The 25,871-nt window shown below is 45.4% G+C and overlaps 1 protein-coding gene across 5 annotated transcripts in view; it reads left to right on the forward strand.

The window, feature by feature from the left end:
• The window catches only part of Epg5 (ectopic P-granules 5 autophagy tethering factor), a 97,589-nt gene that overhangs the window by 55,816 nt on the left and 15,902 nt on the right, over positions 1-25,871 (forward strand). For all 5 annotated transcript variants that reach the window (XR_597059.4, XM_063277498.1, NM_001427613.1 and 2 more), the window contains 12 exons: positions 1,282-1,426; positions 5,031-5,202; positions 6,942-7,104; positions 14,952-15,094; positions 16,254-16,410; positions 18,235-18,429; positions 19,542-19,755; positions 20,267-20,415; positions 21,218-21,419; positions 21,943-22,015; positions 23,485-23,591; positions 25,076-25,251. Coding sequence is in view for 4 of the 5 variants with exons in the window: in XM_063277498.1 (XP_063133568.1) it covers positions 1,282-1,426; positions 5,031-5,202; positions 6,942-7,104; positions 14,952-15,094; positions 16,254-16,410; positions 18,235-18,429; positions 19,542-19,755; positions 20,267-20,415; positions 21,218-21,419; positions 21,943-22,015; positions 23,485-23,591; positions 25,076-25,251 (1,896 nt within the window). In the remaining variant the exon portion in view is untranslated. The remainder of the gene's footprint in view (positions 1-1,281; positions 1,427-5,030; positions 5,203-6,941; positions 7,105-14,951; positions 15,095-16,253; positions 16,411-18,234; positions 18,430-19,541; positions 19,756-20,266; positions 20,416-21,217; positions 21,420-21,942; positions 22,016-23,484; positions 23,592-25,075; positions 25,252-25,871) is intronic.

Genomic DNA, 25,871 nt, shown 5'->3' on the forward strand with positions numbered 1-25,871 from the left:
TATTTTCATCCAGGGGCTGAGTTTGGCAGCTGTCGACCCAGACTTAGAACCTGTAAATTCCAGTGATCTTATAAATACCGTTAAGGTTATTTATTTGGATTTTAATTTTCTGTGTCTGAGTGTCTTACCTGCATTTAAGTCTGTACAGCCGTGGAGTTGCAGATGGTTGTTGACTGCCACATGGGTGCTGGGAACAAACGTGGGTCCTCTGCAAGAGCAAGAGTGCACTGGACAGCTGCCATCACGCTGGCCTTGGAGTGTCTGTTTATGTTTACAGTTTGACTCGGTCCCCACAGCTGAGAGTGGTGGATGAGTCTGCTGAACCCGAGTCCTCCCCTTTGTTTGTTTCCTTTCACAGTTTGTTGAAGAGACTGGCTACTGCTGTCCACAGTGTTCTCTCACTCTGAGTTCTGCTGATGTTACATAACAGCAAAACTTATTTTGTAGAGTAGCTTAATATATTTTTGTCTTCCATATTTTTTTATAAATTTGCATTAATTTAATCTGGCTTAATTTAATCCAGATTAATTTATCACTCATGGATTCATTCATTGTTTTGCTCTGTAGCTCAGGTGGACTGCCGCTCATTGTGTAGCCCAGAAGCCTTGAACTTGCAGCTAGTGCTCTTGCTTTAACCTCCTGAGAGCAGTGATGACAGGCGTGAGCTGCCATGTTGACCTTCAGTATCTTTATGTTTTTAAAAAACCTATTAAAGATATCATTTATTATTTTTAGTTACTTTAAATGTATGTGTATGTCTGAGGGGTGGGTATGTCTGTGTGTATTCTATTCTGCACTGAGGCCGGAGGCTACAGTTACAGATGCTTTGAGCCTCTAACGTGGCTGCTGGGAATTGGGCTCATATCCTCTGCATGAACAGCACACATTCTTAACTGCTGAGCAGTCTCTCTAGCTTCTACATTTATTTTAAAATCTCACTTTAAACTATATTTTATTTTCTTTATATATTTTATAATGTATATAATTTAGTAGCTTAGTAGTATGTGTATTAATATACTATTTAACTAGTACATTGATACAGTTCATTAATATACATATAGTGGGCCGTTCAGCAGTTTTTTTCCTAGTCATGGTGTATAGGCAACAAATTTTGTAACTAGTGTTAAGATTGTTGGTAGTTCTTTGCAGTTCCGTTCACACTAATGCTGGAAGCCTCGAGGAGCTTCTCGCTGTAACTGAGTGTCTCACTGAGTTAAATTCATAGCTGTGATGTGTGAGCCTATGATTCATCTGCTCAGTGTGAGTGCTTGTCCCACCCAGGACCTGTGGATGGAGTACGCGAATATGGAGCGCATCCAGCATGAGTTCCAGGAGACAGTTGCTCTGTGGACACAGGCCAAGCTCGAGTCCCATTCTGTGCCTTGCAGCTCTTCAACCCAGCTGGATTTCACGGACCCTTTGCTGGGTGAGTACTATGACATCAACCCTTTGAAAGAAAGAGTGCTTGAATCGGCGTTAATGAAGGCTAAGGTTTCCACACTTTATCTCTCCAATGAGAATTGTTCTTTAAGAGTTCCCTGTTTGAAAAAAAGTTATAAAAATAAAAATAAAATACATTGTTTAAGTTGCTAGGGAAAAACAGATGTATATTTTTACTTGTCTGCCACTAAGGGATAGAACCCAAGCCCTGAATGGCATAAACAAGATTGGTGATGAATTATCTTTCATGAAGGAAGTTTAGAGGCAGGCGGCTCAGAGCAGTAGGATGGCCTGGTGATGCGTGAAGCTCGGTTCCCTTCTCTTGCTGCCTCACAGTCCTGTAAGTGACTCTACCTCCAAATCTAATGACTGCTCACCTTGTCCTCTTTGCTTACACGTTGCAGCAGCAGGAAGGAAGTCTCCATAAAAGAGTTGCTTCAAGAAGGTGCCCATAGATTGTCTAGTTAATCCTCATTGGCCCAGACCTAACCACACATCTGTCTGCCACTGAAAGTGAGGGCTCCCACCCAGGACTTAGTTCTTTTCAATGCTTTAAATATAGCCAATCTGGGGCCTTACCATGGGATAGAAAGGCTTTAGGTTCTTTTTTCCTCTTCTCCCTCCCTCCCTCCCTCCCTCCCTCCCTTTCTTTTTGAGATCTGGTCTCACTGTGTACCTCTGGCTGGCCATAACTTGCTGTCTTAGATCAAAAGGAACTCACAGAGATCCCCCTGCCTCTGGCCATTGAGTACTGGGGTTACAGGCGTGCTTCTTTAAAGGCTGCTTGTTTCTTGCATTGATTTTTCTAGAAAGACTGTGCATTTAAATTATAAGTTAATGTGTCAGGCCAGGTAACAAAGGCCATTTAACCTACAGTTGCTGTATATGCCCAATTTTAAAACATGAAAAATTGTATCTGTTTATCTTTAATATTAATTGTGGAATATATTTTTACAATGTAAGACATATAACAACATTGTAAATTATTGTTAACATATTATGATTACAGTGTACTGAACCATTGAGGTGATCAGTGGAGAGGCAAGGATGTGCTTTATTTCAATTGCCCCAGTCTACTTGTCAGTTAAGGAACAAAAGGTCCTCTCTGGCTTGAGTTCACATCTGTTGAACAGTTTTATCTAAGGCACCAACACTTTCTGAAATTCCAACATTTCTCTCCTTGTTTTTCTCCCAGAAATAGTTTTGTGATTGTAAAATCTGTATGTACACATATGAAAAGCTCTTTGGAGAGGAACAGAGGAGGATTTGAAAGCTGCCTTCAGCTTACCCACATGCCAATGACTGGCTTTGGCACCCACATGGTGGGTGACTGAGGCAGGCAGCCATTGGGGTCGGTGTTTAGAGCCGCTGACCAGGGTGGATCCAGATACCTACAGGGGCGGCTGCCAAAGGCAGTGATGAGAGAAGCTGCTTAGCAGACTGTTTCCTGAGGGAACAGAGCTTAAGTTACTGGGCTGGCTCTGTCTGTGACCATCAGAGAAACTAACTCTTGTAACTCCTTGGGGCCAGTGAGAAAGAAAAGGTAAGAGAGAAAAATCAATCAATCAATGAATCAATCTCTCTCTCTCTCTCTCTGTTACATTCTCTCTCTCTAAACGGATGAAACAAAAGGCAGAGTCCATATACACAGATATCCATGCATGCATACATACAGGCATATAGACCTACAGACAGACATATATACATTCACACACAGAATTCATAGAGCAAAGCCGCAGGAAGCAGGCTCCAGGTGTTCCACAGATACATACTTAAGTGCACACAGCTGGTGGATGGAAGGAAGCTTGGTGAACGGGAGAGGGTGCCAGCCACAACACTTTTTATTTCTTCTATCACTTATAAATATATCCCAGCAAAACCTTTCAAGCACTATTTACTTACAATGGGATTACATTCTAGATTTCTTCTAGTGAATGATATGAAAAGACAGTGTGTGTTCCACTGCCTTTACAAGAATTAACATTACATAGTTCAGGTAAAGAAAGCAAATTATTCTTAAAAAAGACTACGTCCATTCATAACCAAGCAACTTGCTATAGATTAATGAAGAGTGAGCAACCAAGGTAGTTTTCTTAGCCAGTTTCTCTTACTTGGCAAGTAGCAATTTGCAGTTACAAAGAAAGAAGTAATTATTTTATTATTTGTCTTTAAAAGTAATCTTGTAAAAATCTTTTAAAAAATCACAAATATAAATTTTTATATAAAAATCAGCCATATGTACCTTCAATCCTCAAAATACATATCTACTCATCAGCAACTCTTTTTTTTTAAAGATTAATTTATTTATTATATATAAGTACACTGTAGCTGTCCTCAGACACACCAAAGAGGGCATCGGATCCCATTACAGGTGGTTGTGAGCCAGCATGCAGTTGCTGGGATTTGAACTCAGGACCTCTGGAAGAGCAGTCGGTGCTCTTAACCGCTGAGCCATCTCTCCAGCCCACAGGAAACTTATCTTTTTCTTTTTTCTTTTTTTTGGAGCTGGGAACCGAACCCAGGGCCTTGCGCTTGCTAGGCAAGCGCTCTACCACTGAGCTAAATCCCCAACCCCAGCAACTCTTACTAAATCACATCAGGAAGCTAAAGGCAAAAGTGGGTGTAAGAAATCAGTCACGGCCAGTCCAGTCTAAGCGAGAGTCACGTCTGCCACGGAACTTGGTAAGGTCGAGTGGGCTCAGAAACCCTGGCACCCACCTGAGGATGGCGGGTTTGACCTACTCTCTACCAGACTCCTGGCCTAGAACCCATGATCACAAATCTCTGTATAAAGGGCGTGGGCACTGGTCACTCAGCACAGAACAGAGTTCTCCATGCTAACGAGCTGTCTGGATGGGCCCTGAGGGCTTAGCCGAGGCTTCCGGGCCTGGACATCCCTTCCTGAGAAAGGCCTTTGATCTCTGGTCTACCCTGAGGAAGTGCTATGCGTCTGTCTTCTACTACGACCAGTGAGCAATGTGGATAAGCCGGGACTGTCTCTCATCAGGGACTGCCGTGGGGGACACGCGGTTTCCAGTGATGACTGAATGCCCAGGAGTTATGGAACCCCAGCTTTGGCCTCAGCCCGCATCATTTCCCAGCCATGCCGGGGTCCTCATCCTAGGCTGTGTTTTTCTGCCCACTGAGAGGTGTATCAGCCTTAGCCTATTGCCTGATGCTGGCACAGGGTGAAATGCAGCCTAGCGCTCTGCGTTTAGTCTGCCTGAGCAGAGTTCACACCCCACTGGTGAGATGGAACAGGGACCCACGAGCCACTGGGGGGTGCCCTTTTTAAATTTTAGTTCTTGGTGTTGGACTACTGATGTTTGTGTAATCAGCAGTTGATGGACTGATCTCTCTCTCAGCTGTGCTCCTGATTACCTACCTCCTAGTAGCCTATTATTAGATTTGTGGGATTTATTCAGAACTCAGAAGAACCACATGCTTACCCATCCATTTAAGTGCCTTCTGATTAAGGAGCTATTCTGAAAGTCTTTAACGCTCTTTTCAGAATTCACAGATTACGGCTTTATCTACTTAATGCATTGCCACCCGTTGGTATCTGTGACTGAGTGTGGCTTTTCTTTCAGCTAAAGAAAGGGTCCTAAGTAACCTACAGAGGCATGAGGCTCCGCATCCTCCTCTTGTTCTGCACCCCATGAGGCCTCCTGTGCCACTCATTTCCTCAGCCGTGCTGCTGGCTCAGAAGGATGCCACCCAGCTGATGTGCGCAGACCTGAATCTGTTGCAGCAGCAGGCCAGGTAAGACGTGGACGGGAGAACTGTACTTTCTGCTGTGGCTTTGTCAGCCCTGATGACCTTGGTCATGGGCTGGCTTCTCATCAGCGTTCTTGCCTCTGCACAAGTCCAGTAGTTTACTCTCAACTGAGTTGTGACAAGTCTGTTGGGTTTTGTGGTTTTTTTTTTTAAACATTTCATATACATGTGTGTTTCTGCATGTGGGTGTGAACATCGAAACCCAAGCCCCACAAAGGCCAGAAGTGTTGGATTCCCAGGAGTTGGAATTACAGGCAGTTATGTGCCACCTCAAATGGGTCCTGGGAGCTGAGCGTGGGTGCTGTGGAAGTGCAGTTGTCGCTGTAATTCAAGTGTGAAAGCTTTGTCTGTTCCAGTTCTAGCTCCCAAGTGACTGACAAAAGCTGTTAAGTTTACTGTCAGGCTGCAGCACTGCGCCTGGCCGACAGCCATATCTCCCAGCCCTCTAAGCTATCTGCTTCTCAGCCACGGGCCCCGAGTGACTTGCAGTTTGAGTCTCACTCTGGCTTGCACTGCTCCATGTGTGCCCTCATGGTGACCTGCTCATCACAACCCTTCTGGACCTTTGCCTCATAGCCACCTCTTTCTCCTCTTGGGACCCCTGGCAGGGAAACTGGTCTTCCTGTGTCCTCTGCCTAGTTGTAGGCTGGGCAGCCTTTATCACCAGTCAGAGGTAATTGGGAGCGTTCTTGACACGACACCGATCCAGGAGAAGGTTCGATACTCACCACAGTGCAAGTGTCCGACTGTGACCAGAGCTCAGGGCACAGAGTGTATATACAGTGCCAGAGGCGTCCTCCATCCTGTGGTGCATGTGCTTGCTGACCCACCTCTCCAGTCCCGGCATCGTCTTTTCATTTCATGTTCTATGGCGCTCTCCTGTGCTGTCAGTCTCAGATGTCTCCTGTGGGGTTTTTCTGGCTCAGACATTTCATACTTCCTTTCAGAGCACTGTCTGACACTGCAGAGCTGCTCTTGCAGGCTGCATGAAGCTCGCATTCTTGTGTCAGGCTTTGCTCTTCTCCCTCAGTGTTTTAGAAAACTGACATAGGTACCTGGTCACAGGGCAGGAGTCATTGTTCAGTTACATGGCGCATACAGAAGAGCCGACTGTTTAAGGTTTGGTTCTTACTTGAGGAGTGTGTGTGGATAAGACTTTTATTAACAACAAGCTTAGCTTTTTTTTTTTTTTTTAAGATTTATTTATTTATTATATATAAGTACACTGTAGCTGTCTTCAGACACACCAGAAGAGGGCATCAGATCCCATCACAGATGGTTGTGAGCCACCATGTGGTTGCTGGGAATTGAACTCATGACCTCTGGAAGAGCAGTCAGTGCTCTTAACCACTGAGCCACCTCTCCAGCCCACAAGCTTAGCTTTATAAGTTCCTGGAGTCTTTTCTTTTATTGACAGTTTTCTTTGGCTACATTTGATTCAGGCATTTGATGATTATATGTTATACACATACATGAGTATTTGCTAATATATTACTGTCATGTTATATCCATGTGTGCATGTGTGGTAATGTGTGGTACTGAACTACAAGCTATGGAAGGGTCTGAGCTGCCATGTGGATACTGGGTATTGATGATATTAAACCTAGGTCCTCAGGAAGACCAGCCAGTACTATTGAAGCTGAGCCCCCTCTCTAACCCCAGCCTCTTGATCACTTTAACATAGCCTTTCTTGACTTTGTTTTCCCACGTGGGTTACTCTTCAGAACTGCCACTCTCCGGGAGTCACAGCAGGTTGCCTTGGACGGTGAGCTGTTGGAGGCCATGCCCAAACAGTATGTTAACCGAGAAGAGCAGGCCACCCTGCATCTGGAGTGCAGAGGCAGCAGTGGCAAGAAGTGCCAAGGAGCAGCGGTCGTGACAGTTCAGGTGAGGTTCTTTCATTTCTTCATAATGAGGGGATTTTAATTGAGCCCCCTTATATTGGCATATTGTTGCGAAAGATACAAAGGAGAACACGTGACCTGTGTCCGGACCAGTTTTAGAGTTTTATGAGAGCGAAAATACACAGAGAGCAAACTAGATTGTCTTCAGTTTCGCAAGCTAACAAAAGACTCAGTCGGTGACGGGTGTGTCCTGTCAGAGAATCCTTAGTGAGGAGTCCAAAAGGAGGAGCGTTCCCAGGACGCCTGAGTTTAACATTCTGACGGTGCTACTTTGGGAGCAGTTAGACGACATAGTGGAGTGGATTTCTGTGTTGCTGTTAGGTCCGGTGTAGATCAGTTAGTTTTAGGTGTTCTGGGGATTACTATTCCCCAGGTCAGGGTTCACATGGGGAAGGTGGTCGCCAGTGCTGACAGGGCTGAAGCTGATGGTAGCTACTGAGGACAATCGAGGGAAACAGACTTGGGCAGAGCTTGCCAATACATACATGAAATACGTATCAATCTGTTTAAAAAATTCAACTACCTGTCGCTGTTACACCAGCAGTGTAGACAGAGGTTGGTTCTGAGATGTCGTTAGTTCAGGATGGGTCCTGAGCCCAAGCTAGCCTGGAGAGCACTTAACTTCACTGTCTAAACGTTTTCTGTCTTATTGGACTCTCCCAACAGTGCAGTGAGGGGTGTGTTGTTACCTTCATTTCCATAGGGGTACCTCACCCTCTACAGCGTTACCTGAGCTGCTAAAGGGACATCTGGAGGAGGAGTGCTTGCTGCCTGACTACACTCGCATACAGAACATAACACTTCATGGTAGCTTTGAGAGCTGAGCCGTTTGTCCACTTATTCTTGAGTATCTTTTAGAAATGCCCGCCCCTTCCTTCTCAGATCCACACTGAATGTTCCAGTTTATTCCAGTTTAGAAATGCCCGCCCCTTCCTTCTCAGATCCACACTGAATGTTCCAGTTTATTCCAGTTTAGAAATGCCCGCCCCTTCCTTCTCAGATCCACATTGAATGTTCCAGTTTATTCCAGTTTAGAAATGCCCGCCCCTTCCTTCTCAGATCCACATTGAATGTTCCAGTTTATTCCAGTTTAGAAATGCCCGCCCCTTCCTTCTCAGATCCACATTGAATGTTCCAGCTTATTCCAGTTTAGAAATGCCCGCCCCTTCCTTCTCAGATCCACACTGAATGTTCCAGTTTATTCCAGTTTAGAAATGCCCGCCCCTTCCTTCTCAGATCCACACTGAATGTTCCAGTTTATTCCAGTTTAGAAATGCCCGCCCCTTCCTTCTCAGATCCACACTGAGTGTTCCAGCTTATTCCAGCTTATTCCAGCTTATTGCTTTACAGGAAGTTCCGGGCTTGGAGTTTTTGTTTTTTGTTTTTTTTCCACGATAGAGCTTCTGTGTGTAGCCCTGGCTATAGACCAGGCTGGCCTCAGGCACACAGAGATCCTCCTGCCTCTGCTCGCCGAGATGTAAGGGGCAGGCCTCTCTCTCATGTGAGCAGCCGGGGTCTGCAGTAAATGTTAGCACCAGGCAGGGCAGGAGTAGCAAAGCCAACACTGACTGTCTCTTCATCTCCAGAAAAGGAGAGCATGGTCTTGTGTGTAAGAACTCCTGAACTGAACGTTTTTTGTAACCTGGTGTTGTATTAATTTTGAGATGAAAAGGAATCTCTTGTGAAAATACTTTCGAAGTGACTTTCCGCTGAGGGAGGTGAGCAAGGTGGTAGAGTAAGCACAAGCATACACAGTGCTCGTGCCTTCCTCTCTCAGAGAACGGCTGATGTTACTCAGTAAGGGAGGGCACGAGGGCTCAGTAGAGTAAAGGTGGTGGGGATGACGGGTCCACAGGGGCAGGTGTGGAGGCTATGTCTGGGGCCATAACTTCACTAGAAACATTCCAGTCCTGTAAGGGAAGTTCTAGTTTTCTCTGGCTGTACTCATTTGTCCAGTGCTCTGACTGTCATTCAGTTTGGGAAAATCCAGAAGTGGAGAATTGTCTCCAGTGGCAAATTTGCTAAAAATGCAGATGTGTCAGTGGAGCTAAAACATGGAGAGAGCAACCAACTTGTAGTCGAGACTTGAAAAAAAAATATAGAACCACTCCTAATTGTCTCTGCATAGTACTTTCTGGTTGATATTTTTAGGAATCAAAGATAAAATTATGTTTTATCATATTAAACATTAACAGCTAAGAGCATGGTAGAATAAAAGGGAAACTCACAACCAAGAAGTTCGGGTTCAGGCATGGAAGGACTTCGTAGTTCTACATCTAGATGTCTGTCTGCCTACATCAATCTCATTTTTACCCTCCAGGCCTGTCTCTCCTACTCTTCCTCTTTCCCGCTCTCCATAGTTCTTCTGTGCACTCCGTCCTCCCTGCTCTGTGCAGTCCCTCCTCTCTGCTCTGTGCAGTCCCTCCTCCCTGTTTTTTGCAGTCCTTCCTCCCTGTTCCCTGCAGTCCCTCCTCCTTGCTCTGAGCAGTCCCTCCTTTGTCCTGCTCTCCTGAGGAAAGTCTAGCCTTGTTTTCATTTTTCTCACACACTGCAGCCCACTCCTACTTCCCACCTAGTTTCTTTCCACATATATTGCTTTGACCTGTGGAGCCAATTTAAAGTGACTCCCTTCTGTTTGTGTTTATTGCTACGTACCCAGTAGCTTAGCAGTGTGGGTCTGAGCCATCATGCTAGGCTTCCTGCGAATAGCCCTCTCATATTACTCATTCTTCCATCATTCATCTCTCTAGTCTCAGCTCTGACTACACTTCCGGGCTTTAAACCCATATTGGCTCTCCAGGTCTACAGCCCTTTATAGCCCATTTTGATTTTCCTTTTACAGAGCAAGAGAATCCCATTTTGAAACTCTTGACTATTTCTCAAGCAGTCCGGGTTTAGCCACTGAGCTTTATCCACTCTGAGATACACGTGGTCACACTGGTGCACACCCTGCTGCTTCTGTCCTGTTCCACACACGCCTTTCTTAGCCTTCACACCCACTGCTGCAGCGTGCATTGTGAGAGGTCTGTTCTGGTCAGACTGACGAGCCGTACCTCTCCTGTACTTAATGTGTCGTAGTCACCTTTCCTCTTCCCCTGCCAGGCAGATTCTGTGGGAACAGTTTCCTTACTCGTGTGTATCATCTCTCCATACCGTCTAGGGCACCACGGGCACGGTCTTGTCAGGCCGTGACAGTGATGCTGCGTGTGTCATGAACTCTGTGGCTGTCCGCAGGCTTCGAGTCACATGAGCTCAGTGACTTCATATCTGTGTTGACCGTGCTTCACAGTCAGCAGGTGCCTTCCCTGGGCTCCTGAGGGAGCTCTGCAGAGAGCGTTTGGCTATGAGTGATGTGGTGAGGCTTTTTCTAGTAAGCTGCACTCGTTCTTTGCTTACGATTATCTTTTGGTCTTAGGCACTCTAATGCTTCAGGGACAAATCCCACTCGACTCTTACTTGGCCGCAGGCTCCCGTTCTAGAAGAGCAGAAGGATGTTGCATGTGTGACCCTAGATGACCTTTGCATACTGTAGACTTCTGAGACACTTGCTTACAGTAGCTCAGTAAACTTTTACAGACTGAGAATGAGTTACAGAAACAGGTTCACATTTACTAACAGACTTTCCAGGTAACACAGCTACGTCATTCGGTTAGAATCATCATGGTCCATCAAAAGCCAATTTTCAGTGTTGTTGTTACTGCTATTGTTGTGTTGCCTGGGATTGAACCTAGGGCCTCATACATGCTGGACAAGTGCTTTATCACTGAGCTCCATCTCCAGTCCTCATATCCCCCTGTGTCCGGGACTGGTGTTTCTCAGTCAGTGCTGCTTTAACTGTTTCTGAAGACAAGCAGTGTGCGCCACAGGAGTTGGTAATGACGGGAACACCTCACTTTAAATGACCACGTGCACTACTCTGTCTGACTCTGTCATTATAGAATCCGTGATCTTAATTGAGCATTTTGTTCTAGATCAGTTTCTAAACATTAATTTCATGGAAAAAGTCATTTTACAGTCAAAAATTTCAAATATAAAAGGTCCATTTATAAAGATTTTGTATTCATTTTCCTAATAACAATTTTCTGGGTATTTATTTCCAGCTGTCTGTGAGTCTTTGGCCTGGTGTAGTTTATCTGGAGATATCTTAGAGAGGCCGAGTGTGTTTCATGAGGAGAGAGGCGTGTCTTCTGTGGTCTCCAGTCCAGCAGCAGCTTTTCATCCAGTGATCTTCCCTGAGGAAGTGGAGTGATTTATGAATGGCTCTTTTGTTGTTAGTATTGAAGGGCGTGTTTGCTAGACCCAGGATTGATTTATTCTCAAGTGAACAATTTTTCCACTCCTAGAAATAAAAGGTGGAAAAGACCCACGGAGGGCCTCCTACTTCTTTAAAACCGTGTGAAAGGACATGTTTTGGCCAACTTTTCTTTGATTTATTAAAATTACTGAAACGGAGGGGCTCCCACCATGCTGCTTTGATCTATTTTCTCCAGCGTCTTGGAGTCCTTCATGCTTCTCATACCTATTTTTAGTGGTGGGAAAGTGTGCAGACTTATGCAGCATTGGTGAGTTACATAACAAAGTTATGGTGAAAGGGAAGATAGGTTCGCTTAAAGGTCTGCTGTGTGGAACAGACAGGACCGGTGCTCTTCAAGACTCTGAATGTAGCATTCGTGAAGGTTTCATTTAAACACGTTAAGTTAAAATAGTTTACACAGGGTGTAATAATGGCCGTGGTAGCTGAGGACCAGTTCTGAGTGGGTGGATCCATGAGGTTAAATGCCACTGCCTACCCGTGTGATGAGAAAGTCTGAGAGGGAAGGACTTCACCATCTCAGTTGTGCCTCAGGATCAGTCCCACCTTAACACCGGCTGTCCACCAGGTCCTCCAGGTCCCTGCCCCCGACTCTCCGGTGACTGGACCATCTTATTCTGTTCCCACACCTGAAATCTGTCTAAGACATTTTCCTGTCTGCTCACCTGGCCCTCCTCAACTCCAGCAGCCAGTTTAACAGGAGGTGTGTCTCTCACTTTCCTTTTGACCACGCCCTTCCTCCTACTTAGTTCCGATTTAATAGGAAAGCTACAGAAGAGGCGTTGTTGCGGTGGCTGCCTACTGCAGCATGGCACTCCATGACAAGTACTCAGTCCCTTCCTGCTCTGGCCACCAGGCTGCACAGTAGCATGCATGGCTTTCGGCCAGCTAAGTGTGCGTTCCCTTTTGTCAGTGAACTGGAAGGGCTGAGCTAGTGTCAGATTCTCTTGCACACAGGTACCAATAGGAATTCCAACCATAGTGATAATCCTTTTCATTAGCAATAAAGAGGCTTTTGAAGATCAGCCTTTAAAACTCTGTCATCCTGAGCATGACTGTGCTAAGGGCTGATACCAAGGGGAGAGGCCTAGGTCTCAGTCTTCCTTGTTTCTTGGGTGTTTTCATTCGTTCTGTGTGACAGATATGAATCTAGAGGCACCAGTCAATCACTTTCCAGTTGGGGTACTTACAGTTTTTCTTTTCTACCACTGAAGTAATGAACCCTGTGTGGGCATACAAATGTGAGTTCTAGGATAAAAGAATATAGTGTGGTTGGGAAGATGGCAGTTGCTGTGTACTCATAGGGAGCCAGATGCCAAGCACCCATGTTAATAGTGCAGGACAGATGCAGTAGCCTGCCCGGTCCTCAGTGCTTCTGAGGCAGTCACAGGGAATCCCTGGGGCAAGGTGGTTAGCAAGTTTAGCCCCATTGGTATGTATTAGGTTCAAGTGAGAGAAGACACCCACCATCAAACTCTTGTGTCTACATGCATTTGCCCTTGCATCTGTATATGCTTGTGAACACACATGTACTCGTGACTCTTACATGCTATGAACATACATGCATACCATGTACATACAGACATGGCAAACAAAGTAATAATCATTAAAAAAAGAGCACAGTATATTCTTTGTGATTAGATAGGCTATGCATCTGTGATGGCCTTCTGGTCTAATAACTGTTGCCTTGAAGTTGGGCCCAGGGTGCCCAATTTGGAGCATTTCCTGAAGATATTTTACTATGAGCACTTGTGACACAGAACTCTTCTAGTTAAAAGCCACTGACACCAACCAGGAAGCAACCTCATATCTATCTTTGTGGTGCATCCTGGGCCTAGGATATCCTATGCATCTATTCATATCCTAAAAAGAAGACCAAAAATGCACAGACAAAACCACAGTCAGTTAAGAGGAAGGCTGTGTTAGTAACTACCTCTGGTGGGGAAAGACACAATTTTTAAAAGAATAGACTTTTGATAAACTTTTTTCCCCCACAAAGCTCCTTTAATTCTTATTTTTCACATTATCTTAGTTAGGGTTTTACTGCTGTGAACAGACACCATGACCAAGGCAACTCATATAAGGACCACATGTAATTAGGGCTGGCTCACAGGTTCAGAGGTTCAGTCCATTATCATCAAGGTGGGAACATGGCAGCATCCAGGCAGGCATGGTGCAGGAGCTGAGAGTTCTACAACATCATCTGAAGGCTGCTAGCAGAATGCTGACTTCCAGGCAGCTAGGATGAGAGTCTTTATAGTCCACACCCACAGTGAGGGACCTACTCCAACAAGGTCACACCTTCTAATAGAGCCACTCCCAGGGGCAAGCATATACCAACCATCACACACATGTTTCCTAAGAGTCAGACCAATTGACCAGGAACTAATCTGTTGGCCGGTTGTTCTTTCTTTGACATGCAATTGATTGGGTTCATCCCCCTTCCCAACCATATTGCTTAAGAGAAGTTGTGAAAATATATTAAAATAGATATCATTGTCTCTGCAAACTAGCCTCCTTTCTCAGTGCCCCTTGCCCACTACCTACCAAGAGATTAAAAGAAAAAGATGTGCAGGGCAGAAAAATAAGAAATATCCTGACCGCTGCTCAGAGTTCTCTTCTCAGTGAGGGAAGATGCTATTTGCTGGTTCTGTTGTTTGATGGGATTTGAACAAGTGAAACATAAGAAAAATAGGATATGTTTTATCAAATATTCTTAATTATTGATAAGAGTTCATCATTAGATCAGTTTATAGGCAAATATATAGACATAAGCTTTGATGTTTTTGTAAGAAAATGCCTTTAAGCCAGGTGTGGTGGCACATGTCTGAAGTGCAAACACTTGGGAGTTTAGAGGCGAGGGAATCAGGAGTTCAAGGTTCGTCTGGGCTAAAGAGTGAGTTTTAGGCCAGCAATGTTATGTGAGTCCTTATAGAACACACAAATGATAAAAGAAAAATTATATTTAATTTAGATTTGACTCAACATAAAAAATGAGTTCTTTAATAGTTCTACTCTAAGTGATGGGGGTTGAAATTAGAGCCTGTGTAGTAGGCAAGTACTCTTATCTCTGAGGGCTACAGTTCCATCCCTCGCCCTCGCTTTTCTTTTTAAGTTAATGTCACGGTCTCTATGTGCAGCACAGGCTGACCTTGAACTCATAATCCTTCTGCTTCTGTCTTGTGCTAGAATAATCATCGATAGTTTTTGACATATTTTCCTCATTCATTTTACATTCAATCAAGTTGGGTTAAATTGTATTATTGACTATAATAGTCTTCTCTGCATCATATGCCAGTGTACTTGTAATAAAATTCTAAAAGCATTAGGAGGAAAGAAGACTGGCGAGGGCTGCCTGTGGTAGATCATACCTCTAACCCTAGCACTTGGCAGCTGAGGCAGAAGGATTGCCATGAGTTTGCAGCCAGCTTGGGCTGTAGAGTTAGACCACTTCAGAAAAAAAAAAAAAAGCAAACAATAATAACAAGAAGTCTGCTGATTCCTTGAATTGTTGTTAGTTTGAAGGCATGTGCAAGAATGAAGCCATAAGCCAGCAGGTCCATGTTCTGCAGAAAGAAGTGTGGCAGTTCCAAGCAGAAGCTGCTCAGCCCCCAGCGCTAAATGTTGTAGAGGCCGCTGTGCATGCAGAAAACTTGATCACGTGAGTCCTGCGGCCTCCATTCCAGAGTTGGCCTTGCTGTTGATAGAGTCATGCATGTTACCTGACCTCGTTATGTCACACCTCGGAAACTAGGGCTGCGGGTCCCATCTGGCGAGCGCTCTGCTTTTATAAGTGGTTTTACTGGAGGATGGCATCCCTGTCTCTCATAAGGCTATGACTCATGGGCTTCAACAACAGGTGCGACTATTTCTGATGCTTGCCTTATGGCCCACAAACATACAATATTTCCTGTCTGACCCTCTCGAACTTAGAAACCCTTGAATTGTAAGATGATCTGTACATTGGAACTCAGTGATTGGGGGTAAGCCTCTTCAGTTTGCCCTGGAGTCATCCTCACCCAGAGGTGACTGCCGTCAACTGACATTGTAAAATGAAGCTCACCACCATTGCTTACAGGGATGAGGCCTTTTCACTTGCATGTGGTTTTCTGAGAGCTCCTGGCACACGTTCTCCTTTCCTAAAGCCAGCTGGACAAAACTTGGGAGGAAGTTATCTTAATTTCACATCACTGCGCTTCGTGCCAAGCCACTGATCCCTTCAGCAAATGGGGATGGTGGGTAGAGGGCATTGAAGGCCCCTGTGGGGGCTTGGGAAGGATTAGACCAGGTTAACCACAGGTTAGTATTTTTATCACTGGGAAGGTACTACAAAGCGTGAGCATTAGAAGAAAGTCTTAGGAAACATTTGTAGGCGCATTTGTTCTATGTGCACGAGTATTTTTCCTGCATGGATGTCCTTGTTCCACTTGTGTGCCTGGTGCTCACCTCACCCTCGGGCATAGTTTAGATTTTAAAATGTAGAGAGATCAACATACTTATATTTTAAAACATTCAAAAGTCAAGGAACTGAATACACACAGTATATGAAAACTTTAATAAATGTCAGAATGTTAATTGTCCTTATAATAGCAGCTGACTTTTATTTTCTCTAGGGAAGTATAAAAGCATTGCTGTGTCTCTAAAGCGACTTTTTAGGTAATTGATGGACACACATTTGCCACATGAGATATTTTTAAGGTGTTATTTGCAGAGGTCTCTGGAGACTCTTACAGATACTGCCCGAGGAGTGTCGGAAGCCAGAGACATTGGAGAATATGGATTCTTTACTGTAGACATGTTGTGCTCACGTTTCCCCACAGGGCCTTAGTGAACACTTATAAGTTACAGCCTACGCCTGGAGTTCAGAAAGTTGGCATCAGCCTTTTCTTTACTGTGGTGGACTACGTGAGTGAGGAGACCCAGCGCCATCCTCCTACCAGGCAGTTCTTCACGTCGTGCATCGAGATCTTGGGACAGGTAAGGCTTTCCCAGCTGATCGTGTGTGGACAGGCAGTGTCCCTAGTGTCAGAGTCCCTACAGTCAGAGGCCTCCTGAGAACCGCTGGCTCCCTGTGGTGTTGGTAGGCTTTGGCACAGAACGTTGCTCCTTCTTCAGGAGAGGTTAGGTTACTCACATTTGAAAGATGGGGGCAGCAGATTCTGGCATAGGTTGTTGGTGTTGGTAACAATTACATTGTTAATGTTATCATTCGCAACATAGTTTCCAATTAGTGTTAAGGTTTGTCCTCACTCGAATGACTCTGTATAGCTAATTCCATTCCCCTCATAGTCCTTGAAAATGATCGAGCCCAATGAGTCCTAGTGGCATAGCCTGTAACTCCACTACTTAGGGTCCCAAGTCTGCCTAAGGCCACAGTCTAACCTGACCAACTTAGTAGGACATTGTCTCAGAAAGGTCATAAAACAAACAAAAACCAAAAAAAGGTAGGGGTCATAGGTTAGTGGTGAAGTACATGCCCAGCATGCATGAGAGACTTTAGTCCAGTTCCCAGTATTGCTATTCATTTCAACATTCGTATTGCTTTTGTGCTTGTGTGTATGTGTGTTACACAAATATGTGTAGGCATGGAGGCCAGAGCTTTGCCACTTTCTGACTTGAGACAAGTTCTGTCACTGAATCTTGAGTTAGGCTGGTCACCTTGTGACTTCATGTCTTCACCTCCAACCTCTGTCAGTTTCAGGCACACATAGCTACTGCGCCTGGCATTTCATGTGGCTGCTGGGATCACACACAGGTCCTCAAACTTGCACAGCATTCGCCCTTCTCCCAAGCTGTTTTCCCAGCTCTCTGCAGCTCAGGTTCCTACAAATTACGTGTCCTTTGATGTGTTCATTGGCAAAGCGTGTGTGTGTGTGTGTGTGTGTGTGTGTGTGTGTGTGTGTGTGTGTGTGTGTGTGTGTGTGTGTATGTGAATGTGCATGTGAGTGTATGAGTATATGTGTGAGTGTGTGTGTGTGTATGTGTGTGTGTATGTGAGTATATGTGTGTGTGTGTCTGTGTGTGTGTATGTATGAGTATGTGTGTGTTGCTGATTATTTTCCTTTGTACATTTTTTGGGGTTTGATTTGATTGAAAGAGTTCTTTGAAGGCTTTTAGCCTAGTGTTTAGAAAGCAATGTATTTTTCTATTTCAGTTTCTTTTTCATTTTATGATTCTTTTGTCCACTAAAGTTAAAATTTTATATAGCCATACCATGAGCTCTGCCTATAATTTTTTAATTATTTATTTTATGTATGTTAGTGCACTGTCGCTGTCTTCAAACAAACCAGAAGAGGGCATCAGATCCCTTTAAAGATGACTGTGAGCCACCATGTGGTTGCTGGGAATTGAACTCAGGACCTCTGGAAGAGCAATCAGTGTTCTTAACCACTGAGCCATCTCTCCAGCCCCTGCTTGTTATTTTTGTTGTGATCAACATTAGCAAAACTTTCCCAACCCTGAGCTGCTTAGAGAATCACTTAGATTCTAGTGCATTTTAGCCTTTCGGCCACATTAATTTATTATTATATCATTCATTATCATTATTGAGACAGGGTCTCACTTTTTAGCTCTGGATGGCCAGGAACTCACTATGTAGACCAGGCTGTTTTCAAACACACAGAGATGCCCCTGTGTCTACTTCCCTAGTGCTAGGATTAAAGGTTCACGGTTTTTGGTATCTTTTTATTTTACATCTTCATTTGCAAAAATTATTTCAGCTTATTTAGTACCCTTGAAGACTAACTGCTTAAAATAAGAGAGAAGGGAGAATTGAGCAGCCTCCTCCTTTGCTTTGCCCAGGTGTTTATTAGCGGCACTAAGTCCGAGTGCAAGAAGTTACTACAGACCATCCTGAAGAACAGGCGGCTGTGCTCTCTGCTCTCTCCTTTCTTCACTCCCAATGCTGCGCCCGCCGAGTTCATCCCACTGTACGAGAAAGTGGCCAAGTGTCTGAGCGAGGACAACAGTGACCTGGTCTTCATGCTGCTCACCAAGGTGCTGATAAGTTGCGGGGAGCATCAGGGATGGCTGCCCCTCCCCATGCCACAGAGCCATGGGGATTGGCCACCAATCCCTTACACATCGCATGGTCTTTGAATAGCCTGACTTTACAGCCTTCCCTTTGTGGGAAGGGGGTGGCTGTACTGTATAGACAGTCTTATTGCACATAGGGTGAATCCCCAAAGGATCACATCCCAGCTTTCTTTGAAAACTTTGTACAGTTATGAATATTCCTAATGAGAGTTTAATAATCCTTTTAGACTTATCCTGAATCTGTGACTATGTAGTTTGGTCTGTGTTACTGTGTGTCAGACTCTTGGGTTTTGATTAAGCCCAGTCTAAGCGAGCTCCCCTTGTCCTCATTTTGAGGAGAAGACTCTGAGAGCACGGCTGTGATGTGAGTAGCAGAGGGTGTCAGTGCTTCAGCCATGCTTTTGTCACACCGATGAAGTGGTGACTCTGGCACTTTTTAGGGCTAAGAGACTGACCTCAGTCCACAGCAGAGGTGAATATGTTTTACAGTGTGGAGAATTGGGAGATTCCAACAGTGTGGATTGTGTAAACTTAGGTAGGTAATGATGTCAGTACAACCACGGCTGTTAGATAAGCTCTTCAGTGCTTCGTGGTTCCGACACTGTCAGTGAGGGAGGAGCAGCTCTGAGCTCTGACCAGGGCTCAGAGAGACTTTCTGGGAAGACAGAAATGCATGGAATTCCAGAAACAGAGTGGAATGGTACTTCAGTAGTGAGCTGGTAGTCAGTGGGGGGTTTCTGTTCTTGTCTTGTGTGTGCAGTGTGTTGTGTGTGTCAAACCTAAGGGCTGTGAACATTCAAGGTGAGCGTCGTGCTTCTGATCTGGGCCTTACCTAGCCCCAAGTAAGGTTTGATGTTGAGGAGGTTGAGGCTCTAATGGCTTCCCTCAGAGCTCAGGTAAGGAGTGGGGATGGCGGCATCATGGTGCCCATCGCTCATGTCCGTGCACACTTTAGTTCTGTTAGCAGCAGGGACTGCTCCGCTGCCTTTGGTTTTTAAATTTGCACAGACCTCTCTGCTGCATCTAATTTTCTGACATAAATAAAATGGCTTCTTGTTTCTGTTTTGTTTTAGTTCGATGTTCAGCAGTGGTTAAGCAGCACTAAACCCCCTCTGTCTGACCGCACCAGGCTCCTGGAGTCCATTCACTTGGCACTCACTGCCTGGGGCCTTGAACCAGAGGAAGATATTATGATGCCATTTAATCTTTTCTGTAAGCACTGGACTCACCTCCTACTCTACCAGTTCCCTGACCAGTACAGTGACGTCCTCAGGCTGCTGGTGCAGAGTAAGTGTCTTCATGTGGTCATTGAGAAGACCTCAGTGAATACCATTCCACAGGTCCCATCCAGAAGTGTTAAGATGAGGCCAGAGAAATGGTCCAGCAGGTAGTGCTTGCCACTGGAGCCTGGTGACCAGAGTTCAGTTACTAGAAACCATGTGCACACACGCACATGCATGCATACACACACGCACACACTCACACACATGCACGCACTCACATTCATAAACTTTCTCAGTCACAGTAGGAGGATGGAGTCACCCCTGCCTTCACCTTCCAGTCCAGTGACTTCAGTGGCACTCACTCCCACTTATGTCACTTTTGCTGTCTCTTTACTTTGCTCCTCTTATGCCACATATCTCTAAAAGTCTGGTGTGGGCCATCATTCATGTCAGTGTCATCATCGTCACTGTCACCATCACCACCACTTGGAGAAGTGCACGTGTTCTCTGATTCAGGTTGTAAAAGCGATCTGGGAAAAACGCAGACCTTCTGCTGTCCCTGTCTTTTTCTCCAGGCTCCGCAGAGCAGCTGCTGAGTCCTGAGTGCTGGAAAGCCACTTTGAAAGCCCTGGGCTGCTATGCTCCGAGCATCCAGCAGGGGGAGGCCTCCGTGGAGAGCTCTGTGCTTCACAGCGCCTCGGATGTTCTCTTGTCAGACAAGCAGGTGTGTAGCTTTTGCTCTGACACTTTTCTGCATTCTTCCACTTCCCTTGCTGTGAAGTTTTAAACAAGTGAAGCACATTTAAAAGCTGGGTTTGTTTTGTTTTGTCCTGGCGCGCGCGCCTGTGTGTGTGTGTGTGTGTGTGTGTGTGTGTGAAGAGCTCCATGGTTTTCTTTCACTTCTGCTTCCTCTGTCCCCTTTGTTGAGACTGCTTTTCTCTTATGCTCCCGCATGCAGTTCTCTCTGAACAGAGTAGCACCAGCATCCCCACATTAGCCTTGTGTCCCACCTAAGGCCATCTGCTTCCTCCCAGAGGCCACTCCACGGGTCCCACAGAGCCCTTTATTTTATCAGCTTTATCTGTGGTGGCTTCACATAAGAACTTAACTGCAGCCAGGTGTATGTGACACCACACCAGGCTGCAGTTGAGCTTGAGACCAGCTTGGCTTGTCTGTGAGGCCTCACCACCACAACCAAACAAACAAGTAAACAAAAACAACCTCAGAAATAAGGAAAATATGAGAATTTATTTGAAATAAAGTTCCATTGCTTTAAAGTTTTAAACCTACTTTTTTTTTTCTGTCTTTTTGTAGTTCTGTCAAAAATCCATATTCCCTTCACAATCTGTCATGGGCCTGTGCTATAAAGGGCTTGCAGGCATGGCTCAGTGGTGGCTGCTTTCCTGCTGTTCATGAGGGTCTCAGTTTCATCTGCAGCAACAGAAAAGAAGAAAGGGAGTGGGGGTAAGAATACTGCACCAAAGCAGACTTTGAGTGAGCAGTTTTTGGTCCGCCATCTCTCGTAGGTAACGGAGACGGTACAGTGGCTTTCTGACTTCTTTTATAAGCTTCGGTTATCCAAGTTGGACTTTAAAAGCTTTGGATTATTTTCAAAGTGGAGCCCTTACATGGCTGATGTGAAGACCTTTTTGGGATACCTCGTGAAAAGGCTGACTGACTTAGAACTAGCCTCCTTGGCCCAGGACCCAACTGCCAGCAGCAAAGAAGGTAGAGTGCTTCCAGTGTGATGGGGAGAGTGCTGTCCTTATGGTAGAGGGCTTTGGAGTAGATTTATTAAGAGATTCTTCTCAAATGTGGAAGAAATGAGATAGGAAAATGTGGTACAGGTATAAGCCTGTATATTCATCAGGCCTTTAATAGTTCACAGTGAACATAGAATGCTTGCTGTAGCTTGTCTGGGCCCTGCCTTGGTGGGGTGGTGGTTTGGTGGAAAGAGGTGTACGTCTGTTGTCTGCTCCTCTTCTTGTCATTTATCTAGTCATTGTCATTCTGAATATAGAGCATTTATCTTGGAAATGGCATTATAAAATTATCTGTGTTATAAAAATTAACTCAGTTTATTGTAACAAATGAAGAGGGAAACACAGGTAGTTGTATCAACCATACAGTTTCTATCTCAGCAAAGGCTTGCACAGACTGGGAGGGGGTAGATTTTGTATACATTTAGGATAAAATGTACCCGATGGCCAGAATGAACTGCTTCTTGTCTGTAACGATTGTGCTGTTTCAGTGCTGAGATCTCTGCACTCACAGATCATCCAGCTTTTTAAGCCTTGGATCCTGGTTTTAGAGGACACTGAAAGGTAAATAGTTTTTCATGTACTCAGATGTTTTTTGAAATTTATTTATGTAAAGTTCTAATGATTTAATACAGGTCATGATGACTTCACAGATTGAATTTTTAATCTAGTGACGTTTAAATTGATAAAGTCAAGGCATTTTTATTTATATAATTATTCATCTGGGAATTAGTGATGTTATCTTAATATTAATTTTGGAACAAAGTAAAACACTAATTTCCAATTTTCCACAGTAAGGAAGTTGAATATGTTTGCATACTTAAAAATGTTCTTTTTTCTCTATAAAGTAGCTCTATACATATTGGTGTCAGCGTTTTCTGTGATCTTAGCTATTTTTGGAATTAAGTAATCTATCAATTTATTGGCTCGGGAATGACCCCTTAATCATGTAGCTCTGGAGTTAAAAGCTTTGTTTCACAAGTGTGTGGTTCATAAAGATGCTCTCAGTGCTGTGTGGGTGACTGACTGTTCTATAGACTTACCAAGTGAACTAGATGGACCTCGGCCTGCAGAAATTACAGCAGGCCAAATGCCGTGTTTCATAACGTGACCTCAGGAGCATTGATGTCGTACTCAGATCTCCTCGCTGGACCTGACTCAGGTTCCTCGGGTTACCCAAGAGCATGTCAGAGGGGATCTGAGACTTCATCTTTACTTTTCCTAGACGCTTGTCCACTTCAGGACAGGAGAGCCTGGCTTCATAACAGGCTTACAGTTTATTAGTTTCTACAAATTAATGCAGCCTATTGATATCAAACTTTGTAGATGAGAGGCAGAATGTCATATAAAGGGGTTCTTTGTGAGGGCCAGATGGCTCGGTAGTTTAGGAATGCTCACCTCTCTTGCAGAGGACTGGAGTGCAGTTCCTGACACCTGTGTCAGGTGGCTCACAGACACTAACTCCAGCTCCAGGGGGTCTGACATCCTCTTTTTGTTCAAATACATGCGCACATACATGCATGCAGGCACACACACAAACACACATTCATGTTCTTGTGTGTGTACACATCAATTTTAGAAGGAAAGGCCTTTGGTTACTCTTGCGGTAAATTTAAGTCATTTGTTAACATGAATCTTATTTCATTTTATTTCATTTTTGTTTATGCTCTGAGTAGAGGTAAATTATTGTTGGTTTGGCAAAATGGCACAGTGCATACAAAAAGGCGCTTGCCTCCCAGCTTGAAGTTCTAGGTTTAGTCCCTGAGGCCCACATGTGGAAGGAGAGAGCCTCCAAGCTGTCCTCTGCTTCCATGTGCACACTTCTAGGTGCTGGTAGTGCTGGCGCAGAGGGAGAGCAGGGAGAAGCAGCAAGCGGCCATACTGCCCTCTGCCTTTGCCTCCAGGAGCTTGGAGCTTTGAGGGCCACCAAGTGTACTCTGGGCTCCATAGCTAGAGCCTTGTACAACCAGTCTGAGACCTAACTGTCCCAGGCAGATTCATTTCTTCTGACCATGTGTTTCTTTCCCCTGAAGTAGCCACCAGCGACATTACCCCTGGCTGGAGAGTGATACCGTGGTGGCCTCCAGCCTTGTGCAGCTCTTCACTGACTGTGTCAGCTCACTGCACGCGAGTTTTAAAGGTAGGAAGTGTGGTGGTGCCTGCCTCCTGTGCCTTCCTCTTCACTGTCACGGAAGAGAAAGAAGCAGACAGGAGGCAGGCCTGCTCCAGTCACTTGCGGGCGGCTTTCCGAGTCACAGAGATGATCTGTTGAATATTGCCTACTGCCAGTTGTACTCTGGAACATCCTTGCTGGTTTCCATAACAACTGGGCTAATTTGTACCCTAACCCAGTAAGACATGGGGGTTCTTTTTCTCTTGCTTTCTCAGACTTACCTTCCTTTCCCCTTCTTTGTGTGCCCACATGCGTACACCTTTGTGTAGATGTGGCGGTCTATGTGGAATATCTGCCCCTGTCATTTTCTGCTTTTTGTCTGTAGGACAGGGAGGACTCTCGCTGAAGCTCTCTCTGTTGGTTGGAGTGTCTAGCTCACCAGCTGCACAGAGTGGCTGGGAGCTGCTCTTCACTCTGGGTCACAGCACACACTGCCCTCGCCTACCTTTTATGTGGGTGCTGTGAATCTCAGCTCAGACCCTCAGGCTTGCACAACAGTGCTTACCGAGCCACCATCTCAGCTCCCCATCCTAGGGCTGGAGAGAGAGCCCAGTGCTTCAGAACACTGCCGCTCTTCCAGAGGACCTGGGTTCAGTCCCCAGCACTCCTGTTACGGCTCCCAGCCATCTGTCGAGTCCAATTCCAGAGAATCCAGCCTCCTCTTCTTACCTCTGTGGCCACCGCACACATGTGGTGCACAGACATGCTGGCGAAACACCTGTCTGCATAAAATAAAAGTGAATAAAAGCCAACGTGAAGTAATAGTTAGTCAGGATTTAATTTTTTTTTTTCTTTTTTTCGGAGCTGGGGACCGAACCCAGGGCCTTGTGCTTGCTAGACAAGCGCTCTACCACTGAGCTAAATCCCCAACCCCAGGATTTAATTTTTATACATCGTGTGTGTGTGTGTGTGTGTGTGTGTGTGTGTGTGTGTGTGTGTTGGGGGGAGGTGAGAGAGGGAGAGAGGGAGAGAGAGTTGGTTATGTGGGGCTGGAGGACAACTCGTGGAAGGTGGGAGTTGGTTCTCTTCTTTCCGCCATGTGGGTTCCAGGAACCAAACTCTGGTCGTCATGCTCAGTAGCAAGCACTTTAGCTACTGAGCCATCCTGCCTGGCCTCATCCTGGTTCACTTTGCATTTCTCCGGTGTTTAGTGACGCTGAGCATGTTTTATGTACTGGTTGGTCATTTTGATGTTTGTGGGTTTTTTTGTGAAATGTTGGAATATTTTTTTGGAGGAATTCTTTCAAGATACTGTATGGAGAAAGAAGCACTAATGGGGTGAGATTGGATACACAGAGGACAACATGCTGTAGCTGTGTGCTTGGGTTAAAAGCCATTGAAAAGTTCTGAAGAAAAAAGCTAATCACCGTGAGAATTTGTGATTGGTGTTAGCATTTCTCCCCCCACCCCCAACCATGTCCCTTGAGCTGTGTTGTCTTTCACACTTTTAGACAAGCTGTTGCCAGGGGACGAAGGAGCCCTGCGCTTGCACCTGCTGCATTACACTGAATCCTGCACAGCACCCAGGATGCCAGAGTTCATTCTCTACGCCTTTCACAGTGCGTACCAGAAGCTCGAGTGGAAGGACCTGCACCCTGACCAGAGACTCATGGAGGCCTTCTTCAAGGTTGGATCCTTGGTGCTTCTCCTCTGCGGGCCCCTGTTCATGTCCCAGTCTGGTGCCCGTGGTGGAAAGCAGCTGCTGTGGACACCCGCTGCTGTGCTGACGGGTGACTGAGACCATCTGTTAGGCTGGTTCTAAAGACGGACTTTGCCGCGCCTGTGTTGTTGTCCTCTAGCTTCTGCTGGTGGTTAGTGTTCTGGGGCAATGCTGTTAGAACTGCGGTGAATGTGGTATGAAGGAGAATGTGAGTCTGTGCGCAAACTCCAAGTTGATGTCAGCAGCTGTGCAACCGGATAATTAGATTGTAAGAAATAAAGTCATTGTGGCAATCTGTGACACATCATGATCAAAGAAGGACCCGCAAGGAGGGGCTGAGAAATATGCATGTGCACCTTTGCTGTAGAAGGCCACAGCTATGGGGGCCAGCAGCAGGCAGGAGTTGGTGTCCTCCCGTCCTCCTGTTCTCCTGTCCTCCTGGAGCCTGAGGGATGGTGGCTTGCACAGTCATTTCCTTCATCTGCTTGTTACTGTCCGTCCGTGAGTGCTTCTCCTTGTCATACTTGTTACTGTTGAGTCATTTCAGGGCTGTAGTTGATACAGATCTGTAATTATTTATGATGATT

Source organism: Rattus norvegicus, chromosome 18 (genome assembly GCF_036323735.1).
Source record: "Rattus norvegicus strain BN/NHsdMcwi chromosome 18, GRCr8, whole genome shotgun sequence".
Lineage (NCBI taxonomy): Eukaryota > Metazoa > Chordata > Mammalia > Rodentia > Muridae > Rattus > Rattus norvegicus.